The sequence below is a fragment of the Misgurnus anguillicaudatus genome, chromosome 2 (genome assembly GCF_027580225.2).
Source record: "Misgurnus anguillicaudatus chromosome 2, ASM2758022v2, whole genome shotgun sequence".
NCBI classification, from domain to species: Eukaryota; Metazoa; Chordata; class Actinopteri; order Cypriniformes; family Cobitidae; genus Misgurnus; species Misgurnus anguillicaudatus.
In genome coordinates, this window is record NC_073338.2 from 5,611,318 (window position 1) to 5,635,471 (window position 24,154).

General features: G+C 39.6%; 1 protein-coding gene across 2 annotated transcripts; it reads left to right on the forward strand.

The window, feature by feature from the left end:
* Window positions 1-13,884: 13,884 nt before the first annotated feature.
* Window positions 13,885-20,259, forward strand: LOC129441534 (uncharacterized). 2 transcript variants are annotated; one of them, XM_055201207.2, is made up of 3 exons: window positions 13,885-14,180; window positions 14,790-15,195; window positions 18,536-20,259. In XM_055201207.2, the coding sequence occupies exons 1-3, from the start codon at window positions 14,019-14,021 to the stop codon at window positions 19,723-19,725; spliced, it is 1,758 nt and encodes a 585-aa protein (XP_055057182.2). In that variant the 5' UTR covers window positions 13,885-14,018; the 3' UTR covers window positions 19,726-20,259. The 2 variants fall into 2 exon arrangements, with proteins under 2 accessions (XP_055057182.2, XP_073728148.1); XM_073872047.1 differs by having other exon boundaries at window positions 14,041-14,180; window positions 14,845-15,195.
* Window positions 20,260-24,154: the final 3,895 nt, after the last annotated feature.

The following is a 24,154-nucleotide window of genomic DNA, read 5'->3' on the forward strand; positions in this document are numbered from 1 at the left end:
GCTACAATCTGTCTTAATTTAAACACATCTTGCACTGATATATCTTAACATATATAATTGCCATTATTTTGTGTCAAGACGCACACCAGTAATGTTTTTTGTAAAGTTTGTTTGTAAAAACTACTTGAATGCCCTAATATAACCTAGCAATAGGCCTAGTGCTAGATTAGATTAATCTAAACCCTGTCGGGAAACTTCCCTAAAATATAGTTCTATGATATATTTTTTATTTTAGGTTGTTTACTGTATGTGCACTCTCAGAAGATAATTTACACAAGCTGTCACTGGGGTGGTACCCTTTCAAATAGTACACCTTTGTACCTAAAGAGTGCATATAATGGGTACAAATGTACCTATATCTGTACCTAAATGGTAAATATTAGGACCCATTTAAAGGGTACCGTCCCAGTGACAGCTTTTGTACCTTTTGTTCTGATAGGGTAGGGCCCAAAATTTATTCAAGCCCAGGGGCCTCCACCCTGTTAAAGGCGGAGTCCACGATGTTTGAAAAACGGTTTGGAAAAGAAGACGGGCCGACTACCAAAACACACTTATAGCCAATCAAATCAAATCAAATGCCGGGTTGCGTATGTGTGGGGTGGGTCTATCAACAGAAGGTCCAGATTCTATTGGGGTAGGGGCGTGTTTGTTTAGGTGATTTCAAATATCAACATTGGCTTTCAAACATCATGGACTCTGCCTTTAAGTCCTGCCCTGGTGATATGAGACACAGCGATCTTTTAACAGTATACATACTGAGAACTATATTCTCTGAAGACGAAGCACTGCCGCATGGGCGGAGTGATCTGCTCGCAGCACACGAGAAGCCCCTGGTGAGGAGCAAAGAGTTCGGTCAGAGTTGTGCAAATCACTCCGCCCATGCGGCAGTGCTTCGTCTTCAGAGAATATAGTTCTCAGTATGTATACTGTTAAAAGATCGCTGTGTCTCATATCACCTTGTTATTTGTACACGGTTTGACTATACAAATCACAACACATAAATAGGAAAATGATCGCGTTATTTTGTCACTTATTGGGAGCAGTACTAGCTGGAGCCATGCATATTCAGTCTTTGTGCTAAGCTAAGCTAGCGGGGGCTGCGTCAGACAGAGTTACAGCACGCACGGAGATGAGAGAGGTATGTATGGACTTATCTAACTCTGGGGGATACGGTGAATAAGCTAAATTCCCAAAATGTGGGCGTGTTCCTTTAAGCTTAAAAAGCTCACTCGAGCGCCTTTATGTTTCTTTCTTACCAATTTTAAGCCAACTGAGGAACACCCTTATCCCAAGTAATGGTTCGACTACGATGTTCCGGTAACTTTAAACTGTTATGTATGTGACACTGTCATTCTCTATAGTGCCTACAGGTGGCACCACTTTAGTATTATTATGTTGTTGTGTTCTTTTAAATAAAGCTATTCAAGGATTGAAGTGCCTCCGCATGTGTTATTTATTCACAGTGCATTTCAGAGTGTTTATATATATATGTTATGATAGTGAAAACATAACATATTTGGCGACGAGGTGGATTAATTTTCCACAGAGCTACCACAGTGAATCGTGAGTAGTTAGGCGCATTTAAACTTTTCTTTTCCTTGCGTAGCTGAAGTGACATAGGTTAGCTAAAATGGCTGTTACCATAGGCCATATGGAAGCTTTTGATGAAAGTGTCGAACCATGGACCACCTATATTGAGAGATTTGAGCACTTTATAGAAGCTAACAGCATTGATGTCGACAAGAAAGTACCTGTGCTACTAAGTGTAGTCGGAGGGAAAACATACGGATTACTCCGAAGCCTGCTTGCGCCAGAAAAGCCGAGAGAGAAGAGTTTTAAGCACATCACAGACACGCTACAGCAACATTTTTCCCCGAAGCCCCTGATCATCGCGGAACGTTTTCGTTTCCACCGGCGGAATCAAGAGGAGGGCGAGTCGGTGACACAATATGTTGCAGTGCTTAGAGGACTTTCAGAACACTGTGAATTTGGGGGACATTTGGATGATGCACTTCGCGATAGATTTGTGTGTGGTTTAAAGAGTGAGGCTACACAAAAGCGCTTGTTGACTGAAACTACACTGACGTTTCAAAGAGCAGTGGAGCTGGCGGTCTCCATGGAAACAGCATCACGCGAAGCACACCAACTTAGCGGATCACTGACGGTAAATGCATTGTCTTTATTAAAGAATAAGACCGCAAACAAATGTAAACGATGTGGTAAGGACAACCATAGTGATGATGACTGTTGGTTTAAGGACAAAAATTGTAATACATGTGGAAAAAAAGGACACATCAGTCGTGTTTGCAGGAAGAGTAACTATGACAGAAAAACAAAGAGTGGGAACAGAGCAAAAGCTGCACGACAAGTAAAAAAATCTGGACAGAAAGGCTATGTAAAGAAAGAAAGTGTGCACCACGTTGATGCTGATGCAGCATCCAGTGATGATGAAACAGACTCTGAGTTAGCTCTGTATAAACTGTCACAGCCAGGAGAAAAGTCCAGTATCATTGTGAAACCAGAAGTTGAAGGAATACCACTTGAAATGGAACTGGACACAGGTGCAGCAGTGTCTTTGATTTCAACAGAGACTTATAACAAAATATTGAAACACCTGCCCTTATGCTCAACTGACATTGTTCTGCGAACATACACAGGACAAGCATTAAACCCTGAAGGTGTAAATGATGTTCATGTAAAGATGGGCAAACAGACAGCTGTGCTTCCTTTGTATGTCGTGCATGGCGATTATCCACCACTCTATGGCAGAGAATGGCTGCGTCAGATTAAACTGAACTGGAAAGAAATAAAAACGGTTAAATTGAAGACGCTAGGAGCTGTTCTGGAGAAACATGCAGCTATTTTCTCTAAACAACTGGGAGAAATGAAGAGCATTAAAGCTAAAATAACATTGAAGCCTGAGCACAAACCCAAGTTTTGTCAGCCCAGAGTTGTTCCATATGCTCTGCGTCCAAAAGTTGAAGAGGAGCTAAACCGTCTCACTGAAATAGGTGTATTGTCACCTGTGCAGTGCAGCGAATGGGCTACCCCAATAGTCCCTGTGGTGAAGAAAAACGGAGCAGTGCGCATATGTGGTGATTTTAAAGTGACGATAAACCCCGTCCTTCTCATTGAACACTATCCGTTACCACGTATCGAAGACCTGTTCGCTTCTTTGGCGGGAGGACAATGTTTTAGCAAACTGGATTTGTCACATGCTTACCTCCAGATGAGGGTGGAGGAGGAGTCAATGAAGTTCCTTACAATTTCCACACAGAAAGGGCTATTCCAGTATAAACGCCTTCCGTTCGGAATTGCTTCGGCTCCAGCTATATTCCAGAGAGCTATGGACCAAGTATTACTAGGTCTTTCCAATGTCCATTGCTATCTCGATGACATTCTTGTTACTGGGAGGACTGAAGCTGAACACCTGGAAAACCTGGATGCAGTCCTTGGACGCCTGGAAGAGTTTGGTTTGCATGTTGAAAAAGGGAAATGTGACTTCTTCAAGGACTCATTGGAATACTTGGGTCACATAATTGATGCTGAAGGTTTGCACAAGTCACCTGAAAAAGTAAGTGCAATTGTTAATGCTCCAACCCCATCAAACATCACACAGCTGAGATCATTCCTTGGCCTGCTGAACTATTATGGGAGATTCATACCTAATTTGGCAACCATAGCAAGTCCATTGAACGCCCTGTTGTGTAAGGGGAAACGTTGGCAGTGGTCTTCAGAGTGTGAGTGTGCATTTAAAAAGGCAAAAGAACAATTAGTGTCACAAAATGTCTTGACACATTATGACCCACAGAACGCCATCCGGCTCGCGTGCGATGCATCACCATACGGCATTGGTGCCGTTATCTCCCATATGTTACCCAACGGTGAAGAAAAGCCAATAGCTTTCGCATCACGCACACTTAGCAAGGCAGAACAGAATTATGCGCAGATCGAGCGTGAGGCTCTGGCAATCGTGTTCGGAGTCAGAAAATTCCATCAGTATCTCTATGGACGGAAATTCACGCTTTTCACAGATCACCGCCCCCTTACTACGATCTTTGGACCACAGAATGGAATCCCATCTATGGCGGCGGCACGGATGCAAAGGTGGGCATTGCTTTTATCTGCACACAACTACACCATTGAGTACAAAAGAGGTGAACATCATGCAAATGCTGATGGTCTTTCCCGTCTGCCATTACAAGTGGAACACAGAGAGAAAAAGGATGCTGTTGAGCTGTTCTACCTCAGACAGGTAGAGAAGCTGCCTGTCAGTGCCACTGATATCCGACATGAAACTATGAGTGACACTATCTTGTCTACAGTAGTCGAGATGGTTCTAAAAGGGACTCAAGCTGTCAGCCTGACAGATAACAATGCACTTTCGCCTTTCATCTCCAAGTGCAATGAACTGTCTGTCCAACAAGGGTGCTTAATGCGGGGGTTGAGAGTCGTCGTTCCTCTCAAGTTGCGGAAAAGAGTGCTGGAGGAATTGCATACGGGCCACCCAGGACTTGTCAGAATGAAGTCCATCGCTCGCAGTTATGTGTGGTGGCCGGGTATTGATGCTGACATTGAACTGCAAGTGAAAATGTGTCAGTCATGTCAACAAATACAGAAAATGCCACCCCAAGCGCCCCTCCACCCATGGGAGTGGCCAAGCAAACCATGGGAGCGCATACATGTTGATTTCGCTGGGCCGTGTGAGGGCTACATGTACCTAGTCGTGGTTGACGCGCATTCAAAGTGGCCTGAGGTGCGGTTGATGACATCCACGACAGCGGGAAAAACCATTGATGTTTTAAGGAACCTGTTTAGTCATTATGGTCTTCCTGAAGTCCTTGTGAGCGACAACGGACCACAATTTGTCTCTCAGGAATTTGCAAATTTCCTGAAGGCCAACCATGTGAAACATATCCATTCGGCTCCTTATCACCCGGCAACTAACGGGCAGGCTGAGAGGTTTGTCCAGTCATTGAAACAAGCACTGAAGGCTTCTAAGGGCTCTTCTACTCTTCAGAAACGTCTGGAAACTTTCTTGCTGACGTATCGCAACACGCCACATCCAACGACAAAAGAGTCTCCTTCCCTGTTGTTTTTGGGACGCCATTTGCGCACACGTCTTGATGCCCTGCGACCTAGTGTGGCTGCTGCAGTGGGTTTCTCACAGACCTCTCAGGTTCTCCGCCGGGCTGGTCGTTCAAAGCAGAGGCAATTGGGAGTAGGTGATGTTGTGCTGGCTCGTGATTATAGGGGGAGAGAGAGATGGACACCTGGAGTGGTGACGGCTCAAAGTGGTCCAGTATCTTATACTGTGGATGTTGGTGCTTCTGAGGAATGGAGGCGTCACACTGATCAACTTTTGTCCATTCCAAACCAAACAGCTGAAACTCAGTTGAAAGTATTACCTGATAATACAAATGTGCCTGTTCCAGTGCAGAACTCTGTAAATGCCTCTTCGTCTACGCCTTTAACTGAGACCAGAGATGGTATCGGTGATACATCAACAGAGTCTCAGATGCAGCATGGAAAACTTGACATACCACCTGCACAGGTCAGGCGTTATCCAGCCAGAGTGATTAAGCCACCCAACCGTCTGACATTATAGGATTATGAAACCTGCTGGATTGAACTGTAATTAGTTATGTTAGTGAGTCTGTTCTGATATGGGGCAGAATAATCCCCGAACTGACTCGAGGCAAGAGGCAGTCTACCCTCTACCTCTAGTGTAGAATAAATAATTGCATTATGTTTGTTGTTTTTCAAATGTTTTGAAGTCCTTTTTCATCTAAGAGGGGAGGAGATGTTATGTATGTGACACTGTCATTCTCTATAGTGCCTACAGGTGGCACCACTTTAGTATTATTATGTTGTTGTGTTCTTTTAAATAAAGCTATTCAAGGATTGAAGTGCCTCCGCATGTGTTATTTATTCACAGTGCATTTCAGAGTGTTTTATATATATATGTTATGATAGTGAAAACATAACATAAACCACGCCGGGTGTTGAAAAGGTGGCCAGTTACAGGTAAGCTGTCTTAGCTAACTTTGTGCTCGTTCGCCTAAAGTTAGATTTGTGAAGTCCGTTCTACAAATACACTTAAGATCAGTAACGTTAGTTTATAAAATGCAACTATTTGAATGGTTTTAATTGTCCACCTATATTTTTATATTTACGATAGTACAACGAGATATTATAGTACATTGCATTCTTACAGTAGCCCACGTGATTCCCACAAGTTACTGAGATTTCTGATGCAGAAACACAATGAGAGGATCCATCCGTCTCTGACCACAACTACACTTTAAAATCACAACTCAACCTGAAGCAACCTACATCTGATATGGGAAAACAATGGTGCGGTTTCCCTGACAGGGCTTATGCTGGTCCCAGGCTAAAATGCATATTTGAGCTACAATAATTTAAAAACACCTTTTACTGACATACCTCAACATATATAAGTGCCATTGTTTTGTCACAAGATGCGCACCAGTCTTGTTTTTTTGTAGGGTTTGTTTGTAAAAACTAAAATGTCCTAATATAATTAAATCCTAGTCCTGTAAACCCTGTCGAGAAACTGCTCCAATGTGTTGAGCTGGCACAAATGTACATATCTCTACTGAGAAACAACCATCTTTGGTTCAGCTTTACAGAGGGTTGATATTGCATCCATTACACAGTCGCCAAGCACTTTACCAGTACATACACCAACAGCTTCCAGATAAACACTTGGGATCAGCTCCTGATGACTCCGATAAAGCTGTGTCTCAATTTATTGCAGGGTGGTTTTGCTTTTCCTGTTGTAAAGTTACATTAAACCTTCATATGTGATCAGATGTCATGCAGTGATATTAAACATGTACAGTGTGATCAGATGTTGTGCATTTATATTAAACCTTTACAATGTGATCAGATGTTGTGCAATTACATTAAACCTTTACAATGTAATCAGATGTTGTGCAGTTATATTAAACCTTTACTATGTGATCAGCTGTTACCTGTCATGCAGTTATATTAAACATTTACTATGTGATCAGCTGTTACATGTCATGCAGTTACATCAAACATTTACTATGTGATCAGATGTAACCTGCCATGCAGTTATATAAACCTTTACAGTGTGATCAGATATTATGTGTAAGGAATTTCTTAAACCATATGTGAGCTTTGTAGATTCCACTTAAAAGGATTTAAGTCTGCTGATTTGAAGGAATAAGTGTTGGCAAGTTTGCAAATGAATTCTATCATGGTACCACATAAAAACGAAATAGTTATAATATTGGACTGGCTAAGGTGCACATTTGCTTTAAAAAAGACGAAATCACTGTGTAAATATTGGTAGACATACTTTTAATTATTTTCAATGCTGCTCCATCAACTCCTGACAGGACGAGGTAATTAAATATGTCCCATAGGTTACTTGCCGCGGCCGCTTCATATCTATCCGAGCGTCGTGTGAAGTTTTAACCGTTCTCCTAATTTAAAACATTTACAGCAGTAGCGATATTTGTCATTTCGCTAAAGTTATAGTGAACTACAAACAATCTTCTAACCACCAAACTAACCACAGAATGCACTGTGCCATATTAGCAGCGGAAGTCGGTTGACAAAATGCGGAAGAGCGAAGAATTAAAAAGGGGCGTGGCGGAATAAGGTGAATAGCACATTTCATACACAGAGGTCATTCAAAGTGCTTTACATAGAGATGAGAAAACAAAAAATCAAAGATACATGAATTTAAAATATCAATTAAAAGAAAATAAATGTGATTTTAATAAAAACTGTTTAAATGTGTGAAAAATGATAAAACAGGAATAAAAGTATAAAACCGTTAAAAATAAGAGAAATAAAAATAATTAAAATAGTGCATATAAAATATAGTGCAATCAGTTCGGACGCAAGCATAGTTCTCATTCAGTAAATGCATAGCTAAACAGATGTGTTTTGAGTCTGGATTTGAATGTGGCTACTGTTGGAGCACATCTGATCTCTTCTGGAAGCTGCTTCCAACTCCGACTGGCATAATAGCTAAAAGCTGACTCTCCTTGCTTTGAGTATTTCTAGCTGATGTGATCCTAATGATCTGAGTGATCTGATGGGTTTATATTTAATGAGCATATCAGCAATGTATTGAGGTCCTAGTCCACTGAGTGATTTATATACCATTAATAATACTTTAAAATCAATCCTAAATGAAACTGGGAGCCAGTGTAGCGACCTGAGTTCATATTTTCTGGTTCTGCTCAGAATCCTGGCAGCAGCGTTCTGAATGAGCTGGAGCTGTCTAATGGTCTTTTTGGGAAGGCCAGTGAGGAGGCCATTACAATAATCCACCCTGCTGGTGATGAAAGCATGCACAAGTTTCTCTAAGTCTTGTCTGGAAACAAAGCATCTAATTCTTGCGATATTTTTAGATGATAATATGCTGATTTAGTTATTGCTTTGACATGACTACTGAAACTAAGGTCAGAGTCTAGAATCACTCCAAGATTCCTGACTTGATTTTTAGTTGTTTGACCCCTAGCGTCAAGGTGTGCATTTACCTTTTGTTACAAAACTCTTATACTTTAAAGGTGCAGTGTGTAACTTTTAGGAGGATCTCTTGACAGAAATGCAATATAATATACATAACTATAATATCAGTGGTGTATAAAGACCTTATATAATGAACTATAATGTTTTTATTACCTTAGAATGAGACGTTTTAATCCACATACACAGAGGGTCCTTTTACATGGAAGTCACCATTTTGTGCCACCATGTTTCTACAGATGCCCTTAGCAGACAAACTTTTTTTAACTAAGTTGTCTCTGACAACGACATGTTTTTCCTGTGGTGGCTACCGTAACTTCTCTATTTGTTTCAAAAGCGAGGAGTGAGCCGTGGACTGAGACGTTGGTTGCAATTCGCAACCTCACCACTAGATGCCACTAGAATGTACACACTCCACCTTTAAAGTAAAATCTGTTACTTTTCCCTCATCTAATCTTTAGTGTACGTGAGTCATGTTAGCAAGACATAAGTTAAAGGAATAGTCTACTCATTTTCAATATTAAAATATGTTATTACCTTAACTAAGAAGAGTTGATACATCCCTCTATCATCTGTGTGCGTGCACGTAAGCGCTGGAGCGCGCTGGTACACTTCGATAGCATTTAGCTTAGCCCCATTCATTCAATGGTACCACTCAGAGATAAAGTTAGAAGTGACCAAACACATCAACGTTTTTCCTATTTAAGACGAGTAGTTATACGAAAAAGTTTGGTGGTACAAAATAAAACGTAGCACTTTTCTAAGCGGATTTAAAAGAGGAACTATATTTTATGGCGTAATAGCACTTTTGGAAGTACTTCGACTCGCCTGAAAAGTCCGCTCCCCTTCTCCCTCTCATAATGGGAGAGGGAGGGTGTTACTGCGCCGAGTCGAACTACTCCCGTGAGTGCTGTTGCGCCATACAATATAGTTCCTCTTTTGGATCCGCTTAGAAAAGCGCTACATTTTATTTTGTACCACAAAACTTGCTCGTATAACTACTCGTCTTAAATGGGAGAAGCGTTGGTGTGTTTGGTCGCTTCTAACTTTGTTTCTGGGTGGTGCCATTGAATGAATGGGGCTGGGCTGAATGCTGTCGGGGCGTCGCGGCGTGCTCCAGCGCTTGCGTGCGCGCACACAGGTGATAGAGGGATGTATCAACAATTCTTAGTTAAGGTAATAACATAGTTTAATATTGAAAATGAGTAGATTATTCCTTTCACTATAGTTGTCTTTTGACTAATTAACTGTAAAGCTAAGGCACTGGCAGTTTAGCCATTCGATCTGCTGACAGCAGATCAAAGATCTTAAAGTTCTTAGATCATTTGACAGCTGGAATACGACCTGTGTGAGGAGCTGCCTACCTGTCTGTCTGTTGGCAATGTGTGCCAACATCTGCTGTGCATAGTATGCAGAGAGAGGGAGGGCATCGGAATACGACAAACTTTCCGCGTCCGTCTTTGTCTCACTTTCAAAGCATACTCCACGAACAACCGGGGATGGCTGCCTTTGATTCATCCGCAGTAAAAAATGATTACTTATACAAATGATTAATCTACCAGGCCTTCAGGGCTACACTGATTTGTGTCATTTACAGTGGTGTGGAAAAAGTGTTGCCCCCCTCCAGATTTCTTATGTTTTTACATATTTGTCACACTTTAATGTTTAAAAGTGTTTGCCCCCTAAACCTAATAACTGGCTGAGCCAGTAACAACTGCAATCAAGTGTTTGCGATAACTTGCAATGAGTCTGTTTGCTTGTTTGTTTAGCTTTATTTGTCCCCCGTTGGGCAATTTGGTTTACAGCAGCAGTTACATTCAACATACAAAACATAATAATACAGTATGTTTTACTCAATCATTTAAAAAACTAATAGCTCTTGGGATCATAGACTTTTTGAATCTATTGGTCTTACACCGTGGAACATTATAGTGGCGCCCAGAATTTAACATTAAAAACTCTTGACACAAGGGATGGGAAGGATTAGCGATAATAGCCTTCGCCTTCTTCACACATCTGACCCTGTACACCTCACTGAGGTCATTTAAAGCAGTTCCAATCTTTATGTTCTTTTTGCTCAGCAGCAGTTTTCATCTTGGAACTCAGTTAAAGCGTAACTAAACCCCTGGTCAGAGCCTGACTCCGCCCACTGTTAATATTTGAAAAATGCAAGAAAAGTGGGCAGATCCCAATGGAGATAGAGGGGACGGACTAAGCTCGTACCAAGTGTGTGGTGAGATCGTAACAAGGGCGTGGTGAGCTTCAACCTGCTTACGTCACAAGTTACTTTTTGGACCCAACATCCAATAGGAAAATTCAACTGCAGTAGCCACCGTTCAACCTGAAGAGGGCAGCACTCAGACGTTTTTACACCATATATTGTAGTATTAAAACACTTTGGGCGCCATTTTAACGATCTGAAACGCGAAGCGCAAAGCGCAAGTGTCTTTGTGGGCGGATCTTGGGCGCTGTTGCTATTTTCCCGGCGGGAGAAAGAAGTATTGCGCCAGGCGCAAATCAATAAGGGGTTGGTCTGAAGTAGCTTCATTATTCATAGGTGTGGTTTGGGCGTAACGTCAAATAAACCAATCAAAACGCTATCCAACATTCCCTTTAAACGCAAGGGCGCACGTTCCATGGCGGGTTGCTATTATTATGACGGATTTACCAGGCGCACGCCAGGAGCGGTTCACAGCCGAGGAGACCCACGTTCTTGTAAGAGCAGTCAAAGACAGAGAAGTTGTTTTGTATGGGGATGGGAGAAACCCGCCCAAATCAGTGTAGGTTAAACAGGGGTGAGAGGAAATAGCCACAATTTTCTCATCAGCTTGCATCCCCATCGTTGTGCCAAGCGCTACAATGATGTCAGGAGATGGGGGAATCCCAAGCTTGCCAGCATAAATCGAGCACGCCGTGTAACGGGAGGTGGATCTGCCTCTTCACATGACCTGACGCCAGCAGAGGACATCACTGGGTCCACCCTCACCGCTGAAAGAGTTTGGGGGCTTTGAAATCGGACCCAAGAAACGCAAGCAAGGTCCAACCCCAAAGTACACTTACAAATCAACTTCATATGTATACATTAATGTTTCTTATGAAAACATTTTAATTATATTTACATAAAATAAACGTAATACAGCCACACAACAAACTTATGATATATTTTAATCGTTATTTGCATGATAATTTTTTAACGCAGCCACACAATAAATAAAAACTATCACCACAATGCTCACCACTTTGATTTCCCTTATCTCATGTGTTAATATTTTTTATTGTAACAATTTATGATTTGCAAAAATAACTGTTGCATCTGTGTAGATTAGATAAGCAAAGTGTGTGCGCGTTGTGCACGCTATACATTATGGTCAAGCATGCGCCCTTAAAATAGCATAATGAACAACGCGCAACGCGTCACTGACTTTAGACTAGTTTTTTCTGGTCAGTGGCGCAATTGTTTTTTGAAACTGCAAAATAGCATAAGAGATGGTTTGCGCCGGAACATGCCTCCTTTTTTTGCGCTGAATCGCCCATGGAGCGCAAGTTCATTCCCTAGTTTGCCGACGTGCGTCTGTGGAGGGAAAAACCCGCTGTGCCCGGTGCAAAATACAAATGATACATGCGTCACTGACAAAGTCAATTGCGCTGGGTGCAAGATAGTGCCCTTTATATCCAAATGTCAAAAAACTTACTAAAATCAATTAACAGCACTAAAGTTGGTTTAGGGTTTAGTTACTCTTAAAGGGATACTTCACCGATTTAGCATTCAGCTTTGTATCTGTAGAAACCCGGCAGTATTACTGAATGACCATGTTTCCCTCCCTCATTTCCCCCTGAGAGGAGAGATATCTGCATTTTGGTTCTGCAAAAAAGTCCTCCGATGATGTAATATGACGATTTTTGCATCATCGGAGGACTTTTTTGCAGAACCAAAATGCAGATATCTCTCCTCTCAGGGGGAAATGATGGAGGGAAACATGGTCATTCAGTAATACTGCCGGGTTTCTACAGATACAAAGCTGAATGCTAAATCGGTGAAGTATCCCTTTAAGGTCACTTGACTAAAATGTTAACTATGATCTTAAAAATCATTTAATCTGAAGGTGCATGGTTAAATGCTTGAAATTACTTTTGTAGACCAAAAATATACCTTGGCCAAACTGACTAATTTTGTTAATAATTATTAGAAAACCAAAAATGTATGTTTGAAATAGATGACTTACACTGAATATTGAAGAAAAATCTGCCAATAAGAGCCCATATTATATAAACTACTTCTATGCTCTTAAAAATTCATCCTAAATTGAAAATGTAAGAAGCTTCTTGAAAAAAATGACACAGCTTTGCAGTTTCTAGGCAAAGGGTGACTTACACTTCAGATGATGAAATGTAACCATTGATTTATTTTGGATGCTTTTAGTCACCAACAAAATTCTCACAGACACAGTTACATTTGTGCTATGTCGTAGTTTGGACGTGTTTATTATTATTCTGTAATATGGAAAAAGTATAAATAATTAAAAAATGTAGGGGTTGTCCTCGGTATTTGAAAAATCCTGGCTACGGCCTTGATCAAAATGAAACAAAACTTCAAGAAAAACTACCGAGGACATGAGCTCGGTGTCCTCAATGGTAGCTACGGTCATGGTGACATATATACTGCCCTACAAAGCGAAAGCGCAGTAACTACGCATTTGGTCAAAATTGAGTTAAGGGTTAAAATGGGCTTTGTGAGATCTGTTGTGTCTTGTGACAAAGTCTCCTGGTTAAATTTTGTCCCATTTCAGAGAAATGTGTGTGCCAAAATTGCAGTAACATGTTTGACTGGCTGGTGTAAAAAACTTTAAAGCCATTTTTCTCAGTTTCAGTGTTTGCGTAGATACTGCACTTAGCCTTTGGAGGGCAGTATAATATGTAGGCTACTTTAAGTTTTCACTGCAAACATCTGAGACACTTCTTTCCTCTTAAAATCAATAAAACGGTTTACAGTACATATCAGCTCTTAAATGGTTGACTAAACTTTCAGAAGGACAACTGAGCATGGACTAAAAACACTGGCTCAGTGTTCAAAGTTAAAATAACAATTTGGTTTGTTGTCTAACATCATGGTCTAACATGGAAGGACATTTAAATTTTAGGACATTAAAATCACAAAACGGCTTATTACAAACTTAAAGCAATACGGCATGTAAATCTAAATTGTACACACCTATAAATGGCTAGAAATCTGAAATCGTATTTCCCGAGACTGGACTAAAAATAACCACACCAAGAATAAACATCAACGTTCTTGTGTAATGAATGAAGTGTTGAGTGTCTTCTTTCTCCAGTACAGTAGGAGGCGCTCTAAAGCCCTTTAGTCCGCCAATAAACCCACTAAAGAGCTCGCGTGTGATGTGTTTGTTTATCCTCCTCAGTGTTTTTCGCTTTTGTGAGTTTTATTGAGTGTTAATCGAGTCTTGTCTCTGTGTATTTAAGTGTTGACGATGAGAGATGATATGGACGTAATGTGCTGTAAATCAGTAGGAACTGATCTTTCCATGCTGGATATTGATGATTTCATCACTGAAATCTCTCAGCTGAAGAAAGAAGTGGCGTTACTGGAGACAAAGCTCAGGTTAAGAGGAGATGAAGGACTGAAGAGAGAGGTTTGTACATGATCTTAAACATCCTGTACCTGAATTACTCTGTCTATTTGACAACATCATACGCAGGGAAGTTCATAGCAGTCAGAGTGTGCGAGTGCCGCGCATCCAGGTAAGCTAGATGACATCAAAGTATCGCGAGAAAGATTCGAGAAATTAAACAGAGGAGACTAATTTCAAATCGCTCTCGCGTTACTCTGATGTCATCTAGCTTACTTGGATGCGCGGCACTCGCACACTCTGAGTGAAAGTTGGAAGAGCAAAATCGGATGAATGCAGTAAATGACCCCCTTTTATTTTATTTTTGATCTTAAGATTCCTGTTCCCTTACGAAAATTAATCATGGTTTTACTACAGTTAAAACAAAAAAAAAACATGGTTAGTGTAGTAAAACCATAGTTTGCTGCTAGTAATCAATACACACAAAAAAACATGGTTATTACAGTTCTACCACAGTAAAACCATGTTTAATTTTTGTAGGCGAGGTTTTAGTACATACCGCATCACATTCAAATAATTATTATATGACTTCAGATGTAATCTCATTCAACACTTTTGATAATATTTAAGAGCCCTGCACTTATTATCTTACTCTGTGTGTTATGTTTTGAGGATGTGGTTTGTTGTGAATCTTCAATGTATGTGACTGATGGATGTCTGGATTCAGTGTGGATGAGCAGAGATCAGAGCCGCACACCACAGCCACTGCTGGACTCTAAACTCTCTGATGAGAAATCCAGACACACACAGGACTCGGATCTCAGTCTGACTTTACTTTGTTATACTGAGTCAAAGCCCACAGACACTCAGGACACTACAGTGTGTGACAGTAAACGGAGCTTACAGGAGGATCAAACCTCCACAGAGTCTCTGGATTCTGTCTGTAACGCTGGAGAACAGCAGCAGATCCTGAAGATGTGTTCAGTCAAACTCATCGACTGCAGGAACATCACGATGAAGATTAAAACTGAACCTACAGAAGAGAAATGTCGCACTGATGATGATCTTATTCCTTCAGGTTTGTTTGTTTGTTTCTTTTTTTACTGTTGTTCTGTTAATATGCAGATATTTTCCGTAAAAACGTGTTTTCTATACCAAGAAAGTGATGAGATGAAAACCACTTTTTTCTGTTACAAACTTTCACATAACCTTAGGTTTGATTTTCAATGATTTATAAAAACTGATTATTTTTACACAAAATGCAAAAAAGAAAAGTTTTTTTTCAAAAAGCTATACATTTATTGAATCAATATATAAATGTGTATTCATCTTTGCCATATGATATTCATTTAGTTGACTAGTGGTATACACTGAAAAAATAAACATTAATGGCATTAATCAAAACACTTACTTTGTCATATTAAGAACACTGTCATTGCTGCTGTCATCCTTGGGATGTCGTCGCTAAACCTTTTTGACAGCGATCAGCTGTAAAATATTTTGGTGTTGCTCAATTTTCGTTGACTTCGAGTAAAATAATGGAAAGTTTTTCATAAGATCTCCTGCAGTCAATGTGTTAGCATGACAGAAGCTTGATGACCGTCTCCCGAGTGCCTCTCACGTAAATTATTCGATTTTGATGACTTACGTTTCTTAAATTAAGAATTTACTTTTAAATACTGACCTGATACAATACTGATTTTGGCGGTAACTAATTTAAAAAAAGAAATATAAATAAATGTATATACACACACACACACGTACATGTATAATTTTAAGAAAAAATATATTTATATAATAAATATTTATATATAATATAAATTATATATAAATATGAACATTTACATACTAGGGGTGGAACGGTACACAGAAGTCCCGGTTCGGTTTGTACCTCGGTTCAGGCGCCACAGTTCGATTCACTTTCGGTACAATGGAGAGGAAAGCAAAACAAAAATGAAGAAGGCATTTTTTTAGTACTTAAGCTAATCTTAAAAACATAGGTGTCCTTATCAGTGTTATTTTGAGATGTCATGAATATGAACTGAAATGCCTTTAACATCTCGTATTCAAAAATGTATACCACTTTAAGTAATCTTGTACTCATCTTTCATACAAATATGGGTTCAAATGTATTACAAGTGTTACCTAAATACATTTTAAAATTACATTTTTGCCTTATTTCATATTAATGTACTAAAGAACCAAAAATAGGCTTGTAGGATGAATTAATAGGTGTGTACGACTAAACGAGGCGCTGCAAGAAACGACAAGTGGATGACGTCAGAGTAACGCGAGAGCGATTTGAAATCAGCCTCCTCCGCAAGTTTTCTCGCGGTACTCTGACGCTGATGGCACTGCGTGAAGTTGAGCACACTTAAAAAAAAGCAGCTGAACTCGACAGAACTGCGCCTCGTCCATTAATTGTATATTAGCAGGACAATTTATCTCCTACTTCTCAGCATGAGAAATACAAAGTGTGGCGTGTGAGCGTGTGAACTGACTGAAATCCGTGTGTGTCAAGGTGAATGCGTGAGACTTGAGAGCCCTGATTAGATGTATTTCCACTCACATACCTAACAACTGCTGAACAACGCCGACGCACAGTCCTCGTCTTTTCCACCACTCTCTCGCCTGTACAATGGTAACTGACTGGGAAACCGAAGCTTTGCCAAACTTGCGATCTTAAAGAGGCCGGTGGAGCGTCTAACTCTTGTGGAACACCGGTTGCCATCCTCGCTATCGCTGCTAACTGACTGGACCGGCGGCGTCGACCTGACAAAAAACTGCAGAGTGCCAGAATGTAGACAGGCTCTGATAGAGCGCATACATAGGCGCAGCTCGGCTGCATCGGCGCCAATCAGAGCTTCAGAGCTAAAGCGGGGCAACAGATTAGCTGTCCATAAAGAACCCGCGGATCTAACAGTAGTTCCGCATTACATTAATTATTTTGCACGAAAGTTTTTTTTATTTTCATACCGTGTATTCTCTGTTTAAATTCATGCACCGAACTGTGACCCCCGTACCGATTCGGTTCGAAACGAATACATGTACCGTTCCACCCCTAGTACATACACATGCAAGTGTTTTTTTATGTACATACGTGTGTGTGTTTGTGTGTGTGTGTGTGTGTGTGTGTGTGTTTATTTATACATAATTATTATACACAGTACACTCACTTATTATCAGGCCTGGGTATTTTTAGGAATTTCACGGTTCGATTTCGATTCTTGGTGCGTCGATTCAATTCAATATTGGTTTATTTGCTTCGATATCGATTCTGTAATAAGTAGATACACAAGTAATTAGCTACCGGAGTATATTTTTACAGTGTTTCCCACAGGTTTTTGAAAGACTGTTGCGGGGATGACGTCACACGCCGATTAGCATATATGTGGCGTCATTGCGCTGTGTTTTACTCTTTAATCTGTCACATTATATTGCATCTTAACACAACTGAAGGCTATTTTTACATATTATCTGGTCTGTTATCTATAAAATAGGGACTAAACACAACCCAGTTACGACCCAGTAACTCCTTGTTTAAACCAATCTGCTGCTAAAAACGGGACATTGTCTGACAAAATCACCATACATTTACATTAAGGCTGTACTGATGTTGCTCTTCGCATCAGTGTTGTTGCTTGCACACAGACTCACAACAAGAGAACGGGAATGTGTGGGAAACACTACTGCTAACCTAAGTCATGACGAACTCGATCATCCGCCGATGATCAGTGTTGACGTTTACGCGAAAAAGAAATTACACGGAGGGACGCATAGTTAAAATACTTTTCACTGTATTTTATGCGCGAGAGGCGCGCTGCACGCAACATGAGAGAGAGAGAGAGCGGGGTAGGGAGGGAGACGCGCTGAGCGCTCGCTACAATGAATTAAGCCGTTTTAAATAGTAAAATAAAAATGTAAATAGTAATCATGCTGTTTTGGTAAAGCGCGTCTTGTACAACGCTGAACGCTCTCACTAGAGTGTTGCCCACAGCGCCGCCACTGGCCCGTGGGCTGAATCGATTCATAAGATTTGATGAATCGATACTGAATTGAAAAACAAGTAATTGCAATGCATTGAAGAATCGATATTTTTACCCAGCCTGACTTATTATGTAAACAAAAGCTTTTGTTCTGCAAAACCTTTTATTAGTCTTGACTAATCGTTAGGCAGCCCTAATAATTCATACAATATTATTAGTGATTACTCTTTTGGGTGCATTAATATCATTGAGAATAATAAAGATATAACATTACTGTTATTATTATTGGCTTCTGTTATTTTAATTTGTATATATTGAGCACAACTCAAATATATTTGTAGCGAACTGATGACTATTTACTGTTTCTGAATGTTGAAAAATATATATAATTTGTGTGAATGTCAGTAAAAGAGATTTTTTTGTTTCTTTCAGATGTGAAGACTGAATTATGTTTGGATGGAGAAATAACATCAAGATCAGAAGAGCGACTGACAACACAAACAGTGCAGGAAATCAGCTTTCCTACCTTGCAAGTGAAAAAGCTAAATTCAGAAGAGTGTAGAGAGAAGAAGAAGCAGAAGAACAAGAAGCAGGAGTTTCACTGCGAGCAGTGTGGGATACATATTTTTGCAACTGCATTCTATATAAAAGCTCACATGAAGACACACAATAAAAGAAAGCTTTTCCAGTGCACTGAATGTGACAAATATTACATCAGCAAACAAACTCTTAATGTTCATAAGAGATATCACACAGAAGAAAAAACGTTCAAGTGTCCTCACTGTGAGAAGAGATTCAGCCACGAATCTCATCTGAAGAGACATGAACTTTTACACACCAATGAGAGACCGTATCAGTGCAGTGAATGTGGAAAATCCTTTAAGGTTTTAGGCTCCTTAAAATTACATAAACAAATACACAGTGAGGAGAAACCCTTTCAATGTTCACACTGCGATAAACGTTTTTGTCAGAAAGTTCAGCTGACAGTCCATGAGAGAATTCACACAGGAGAGAAACCTTACGTCTGCTCTCATTGTGGTAAGAGCTTCTCTAATCCATCAAATTTCAGTATTCATCAAAGAATTCACACAGGAGAAAAACCTCATCACTGTAATGTTTGTGGGAGGAGTTTCAGTCGGCATCCAGTTTTAGTGTTACACCTGAGAACTCATACGGGTGAAAAACCTTTCAAATGCTCTCAGTGTGACAAGACGTTTACTCAGTCAGGTTCCTTAAAACTCCACCAGAGACTTCACACAGGAGAGAAACTTTACGTCTGCTCGATCTGTGGAAAGGTCTTCTACGAGTCACGACGTTTGACAGTTCATCAGAGAGTTCATACAGGAGAAAAACCTTATCACTGTGTTTGCGGGAAGAGTTTTAGTCAACAGGCTAATTTTTTATCGCACCAGAGAATTCACACAGGTGAAAAACCTTTCAAATGCTCGAAGTGTGACATGACGTTTACTCATTCAGGTTCCTTAAAATCCCATCAGAGACTTCACACAGGAGAGAAACCTTACGTCTGCATGATCTGTGGAGAGAGATTCACTAATGCACGACCTCTTAAGACTCACGAGAAGAAACATACTGAAACACAAACTACTCTTGAATCATCGTAGCTTTCTGTTTATTCAGAATGAGTTCAGTGAACTATCATAAAGATTGGAAGCCAAAAACTGAAAGTGTGAAAAAATTAAGTGGATGCATTTTGTAAGGAACAAGCCAAAAGATATTATGTGCAAGAGTTTATGAAATGTTTTCACTTTTGAACAACATTTTTTATATTATTAGCATCTTAGGATAAATCCATTTATTGTTTTGTCACTTTTCTAAGTAACTTTGAATCAAATTGTCTGCTATCCAATTAAATCTTTACATTACCTAATTTAATCATGTGGATCAGAATAAAATGCCTACACAATAGTAATCTGTAATATTATAATAGACATGTTCTTTTTTTGAGCACTTGTTTATAAATGTCTTGTGATTAACTGCAAAAAATATATAGCTGCAAGCAGCAGAAAAGTGTGTAATATACAATCACATCATACAAACATTTAATGTGATAGAATGACCACTGGGTGGCGCTTTTTTAAATTTAGCACAATCCACTGGAACTGGAAATAAATAAGTTGAGTTTCATTCTGATTCTCCATTAGCTGCTCATAAAAATGTATTTTTTGTAACACACAGTTACCCGTTTTCTGTAGTAAGCACAATTTTATTGTGGTCTTACTATAGTAACCGTACAAGGTGTTTGGTTATTTGTATATTTTTGGGCTATGGTTAGACGTCTATTCAATTTTTACTGACAGCCCAAACCTGGCCTTGTTTTAGCCTAGACGTTTGGGTTGTGTTTGGATGGACAAAACCAAACAATTATCACATACAGAAATAATGTCTGGTTTGAGCACTGGATTTTCAACTGTGTGCAACATTTAAATGTACTGTGATTCTTCATAATGTACTATATGGTGTGGGCAATGTCTTTGTCACTAGTAAGACTATGATGATCGACACAGTTTATATCTAAATTTAAGTCACCGAGCCCTCTTGTGGACATACATGACTGTTCATGTTAAACAGATTTAACATGTATTTCATTTTTCATAACATAGGCTAATTATGATTCCTGTTTGGTTCATCTATCATTCAGATTATACTCCTACAAATATGCCTTACTATCTCTGCTTATCTACAAAAATCAGCATGCTTGTGTAGAGTACCTGTCTGAGAATTTAAGCAGGTTGGGTTTGGGCCGGGCCAGCTGATCTAACTGTGTGGTCATGGGCAGATGAAGCAAATCACTGATCACTTAACAGAAGGAATAGTTTATCTGGAAAGACATTTAACCAGTTTAAACACGTCAAAACATTAAGCATGGAGCAACAACAACATGCAGGCTAACGACAAACCCAGCTGATTTCACTTATGTTGGGTTATTTCAACAACCCATGGATGTCAAATACATTATTTTAAATTTTATGTTAATTTTATCCCAACGGTATGGGTTTGTCAGTATTTTACCCATCCAGCATTTTTAGAGTGTATATTTTAGCATTATATGATTGTGTGTAAAATAATTAAGCATTACTGCTATATTCTATACCCAGATAGCACAGGTACGTATGCAAGATGTCTGGTAAAGATCTGGAGATCTGGAATACATCTGGTGTGTAAAAACATCTTATAAAGGTCTTAGAAAGAGCTGCTTTACATACATTCTAAATCAAAAACGTCTTGCAGATGTCTTCAATATGTCTATGTGGCATGTTTTGGGAGGCGTCTCGGAGACGTGTTGCAGATGAGCGAACAATCTAAATAATACGTCTTGCAGATGTAAAGGCAGACATCAAATAGACGTCTTCGAGATGTATGTGTGCTATCAGGGTAATAACCATTTATGTAGCCTAGCCTACTGTTAAATCGAAATAGACATAGCCTAGTAGGAAATTGTAAATGAAAATCACACAAATTAAAAGGACACGAAAGGTGTAAAGCTGTATAATGAAAATTAATTTCCTGACATATCACATTTTACTCTTTTGGGACCACTGAGGAACATGAAGTTTCTCATCAATTAATTGCCACAACATTATACTAAATAAGTTAACAGAAGTGAACATATCAATACGTTTAGACAATAACAAACTAAATTCAAGCAGTAATGTAAGATTAGTATCTTTTTGTACAGAAATAAGCTGTTCTTTATAACTCGCCGGTCCATTGGCTGCAAACAGGCTGCAACGCGTCTACACGTAAAATCGTTACTATAATAACGTGTGATGTCAGGGCGCGTTTAAAATATTTCTATCAAATGCTGCGTTCACGCCTTATCGTATTTACGGCTTGTTCGACTTTATGCGGCGGCGGGAGAACGGACGGCCGGATGACGTCAAAGTACCGCGAGAACGATTAGAGAAATCATACGAAGTCTAATTTCGTCTCGCTCTCGCGGTGCTTCGATGTCGTCCGGCTGTCGATTCTTGCAGCGCTGCATGAAGTAGAACAAGCCTATTTTATGATGACAACACGTGACCTTCAACTCGAAGCTGTCCACGTCCTCAAACTGGGTAAGAACATAATAAATCAATCACACTTGTTGGCAGCTGTAAAAAAGCATACTTACAACATGAAGTTACATTTTAATGCTTCTGCACAGAAAGTGCGTCAAGTAACAATAATAACATTCTGGAAGTGTTTGCGGAGGGCGCAGAGGTCAAGTGGTAAAAGCAGAGGCGTAAGCTGTAGGTTTGTTTGACTACATCGGGCGCCGTAAGAAACGACAGGTGGTGACGTCAAAGTACCGCGAGAGCGATTAAAGAAACCTTATGGAGAAGTCTAATTTTGACTCGTTCTCGCGGTACTTTGACGTCTTCCGCCTGTCAGTTCCGTGGATACATTGAGGAATATTACATTTAAATAGTAAGTAGATGGTGGTCCTTTCCTGTCTATCAATGTGCGTTTATATTAAGACTAAAACAAACTTTTGTCTTTATAAAAGTTCTGACGCATTTCATAAAGTGTATTGAGTTGGCTCAATATTCGGTGGGAGACCTTCAGAAAGATATCCGGTAAGGGAAAAAATTTATATAAGTTTTTTTTTATTTTTATTTTTATTATAATCACGTGACCTGATGTATCAGCAAGTAAAATAAAATAAAATCAACAATTAAAACAAAAAAGTTTTGAGTAGACCACCAAATTGTTTTATCCATTATGGTAGCCCTTGCTCACAAAAAGGTTGGAGACCCTGCCTTGATTAGTTGTTCAGGTGTGCTTGATTAGAGCTGGAGCTAAACTTTGCAGGACATCGGCACTGCCGGGGCCTATACCATGAAGCTGGTTTAGTTGGTTAGCCAGCTTTGTTTAGGATTAGTTTGTGCAAATCCTGGGTTTTGGGTACCATGAAAATAGCTTTTACCAACAAGGCCTGCACATTGGCTTGGTTTTGTCAACCTGAAACTAATCCTGTAACCCTGAGTTTGTTTAACCATTTTCATACGGGCCCCAGGACCGACATTGCCTACCCCTGAAGGAGCCTCACATCACAGCCATACATCATCAGGAGACTTTCTTGTAATGGGCCAGACAAGCAAATATCATACTTGGTCTTATTAACCGATGTTAAGTAACCAATGGTTTGTTTCAGGCTGTATTTCTGTTGTAGTACAAATACTGCCATAACTTTGTGTTTTATTATTTTCTCTATTTAAACTGTTACTTTCTTCCAATGCTGAACTGCATGTTTGTGTGTGTATGTTAGAACAGTATGTGTTTAGTCTAGTCAATAAAGTCTGGTTCATATCACATGGGATGTAGTTTGTTGTTCATGCTCATATCTGAAGTCTCTAAAAAGATACTGCTCTTAAATTTTAGGATATTAATAATTTGGCCAAACGAGTTATATCCTACAGTCCAATAATTTCGTTTGATCCAGATATTTATAATTGATAATAATCAATTTGTAGTATTTCTAGATAACATACTACATTTGACAAGTATGATATAGGCCTAGATCAGGGTACCTATACAGTAGTATAAGTTTATGGAAAGTTAATTGTTGCATTATGGGCTATACTTTAAATACTGGTAGACTATATAGACAAAGGTAGTGGGACACCCCTTCAATCAAAGATGTTTTGGGTGGCACAGTTACTCAGTAGCAGTGTTGACTCACAACAACAGGATCCTCGGTTTGAGCCCCAGCTGAATCTGGAAGTCTTTCTGTGTGGAGTTTGCATGTTCTCTCTGTGTTTCTTACTATTTATTTTTATTATGTGTCTTGCTTAAATGTGTTTTACTATCTTTTTGATTAGTATTTTGTGTGTTTATGTGTTTCTTTGGACTTGATTTAACTCCTAAAAATTTTTATTCTGTATAGCACTTTGGTCAGTGTGGTGAAAACTTTTAAATGTGCTTCATAAATAAAAGAACTAGAACATGCCCCGCCCCAAATAATCAAAATGCCACATGTCCACCCTTCCCCTAATATTTGACATGGCTCCAGACTGCACCTAAAATGCTCACATTAGCGACCAAAATAAG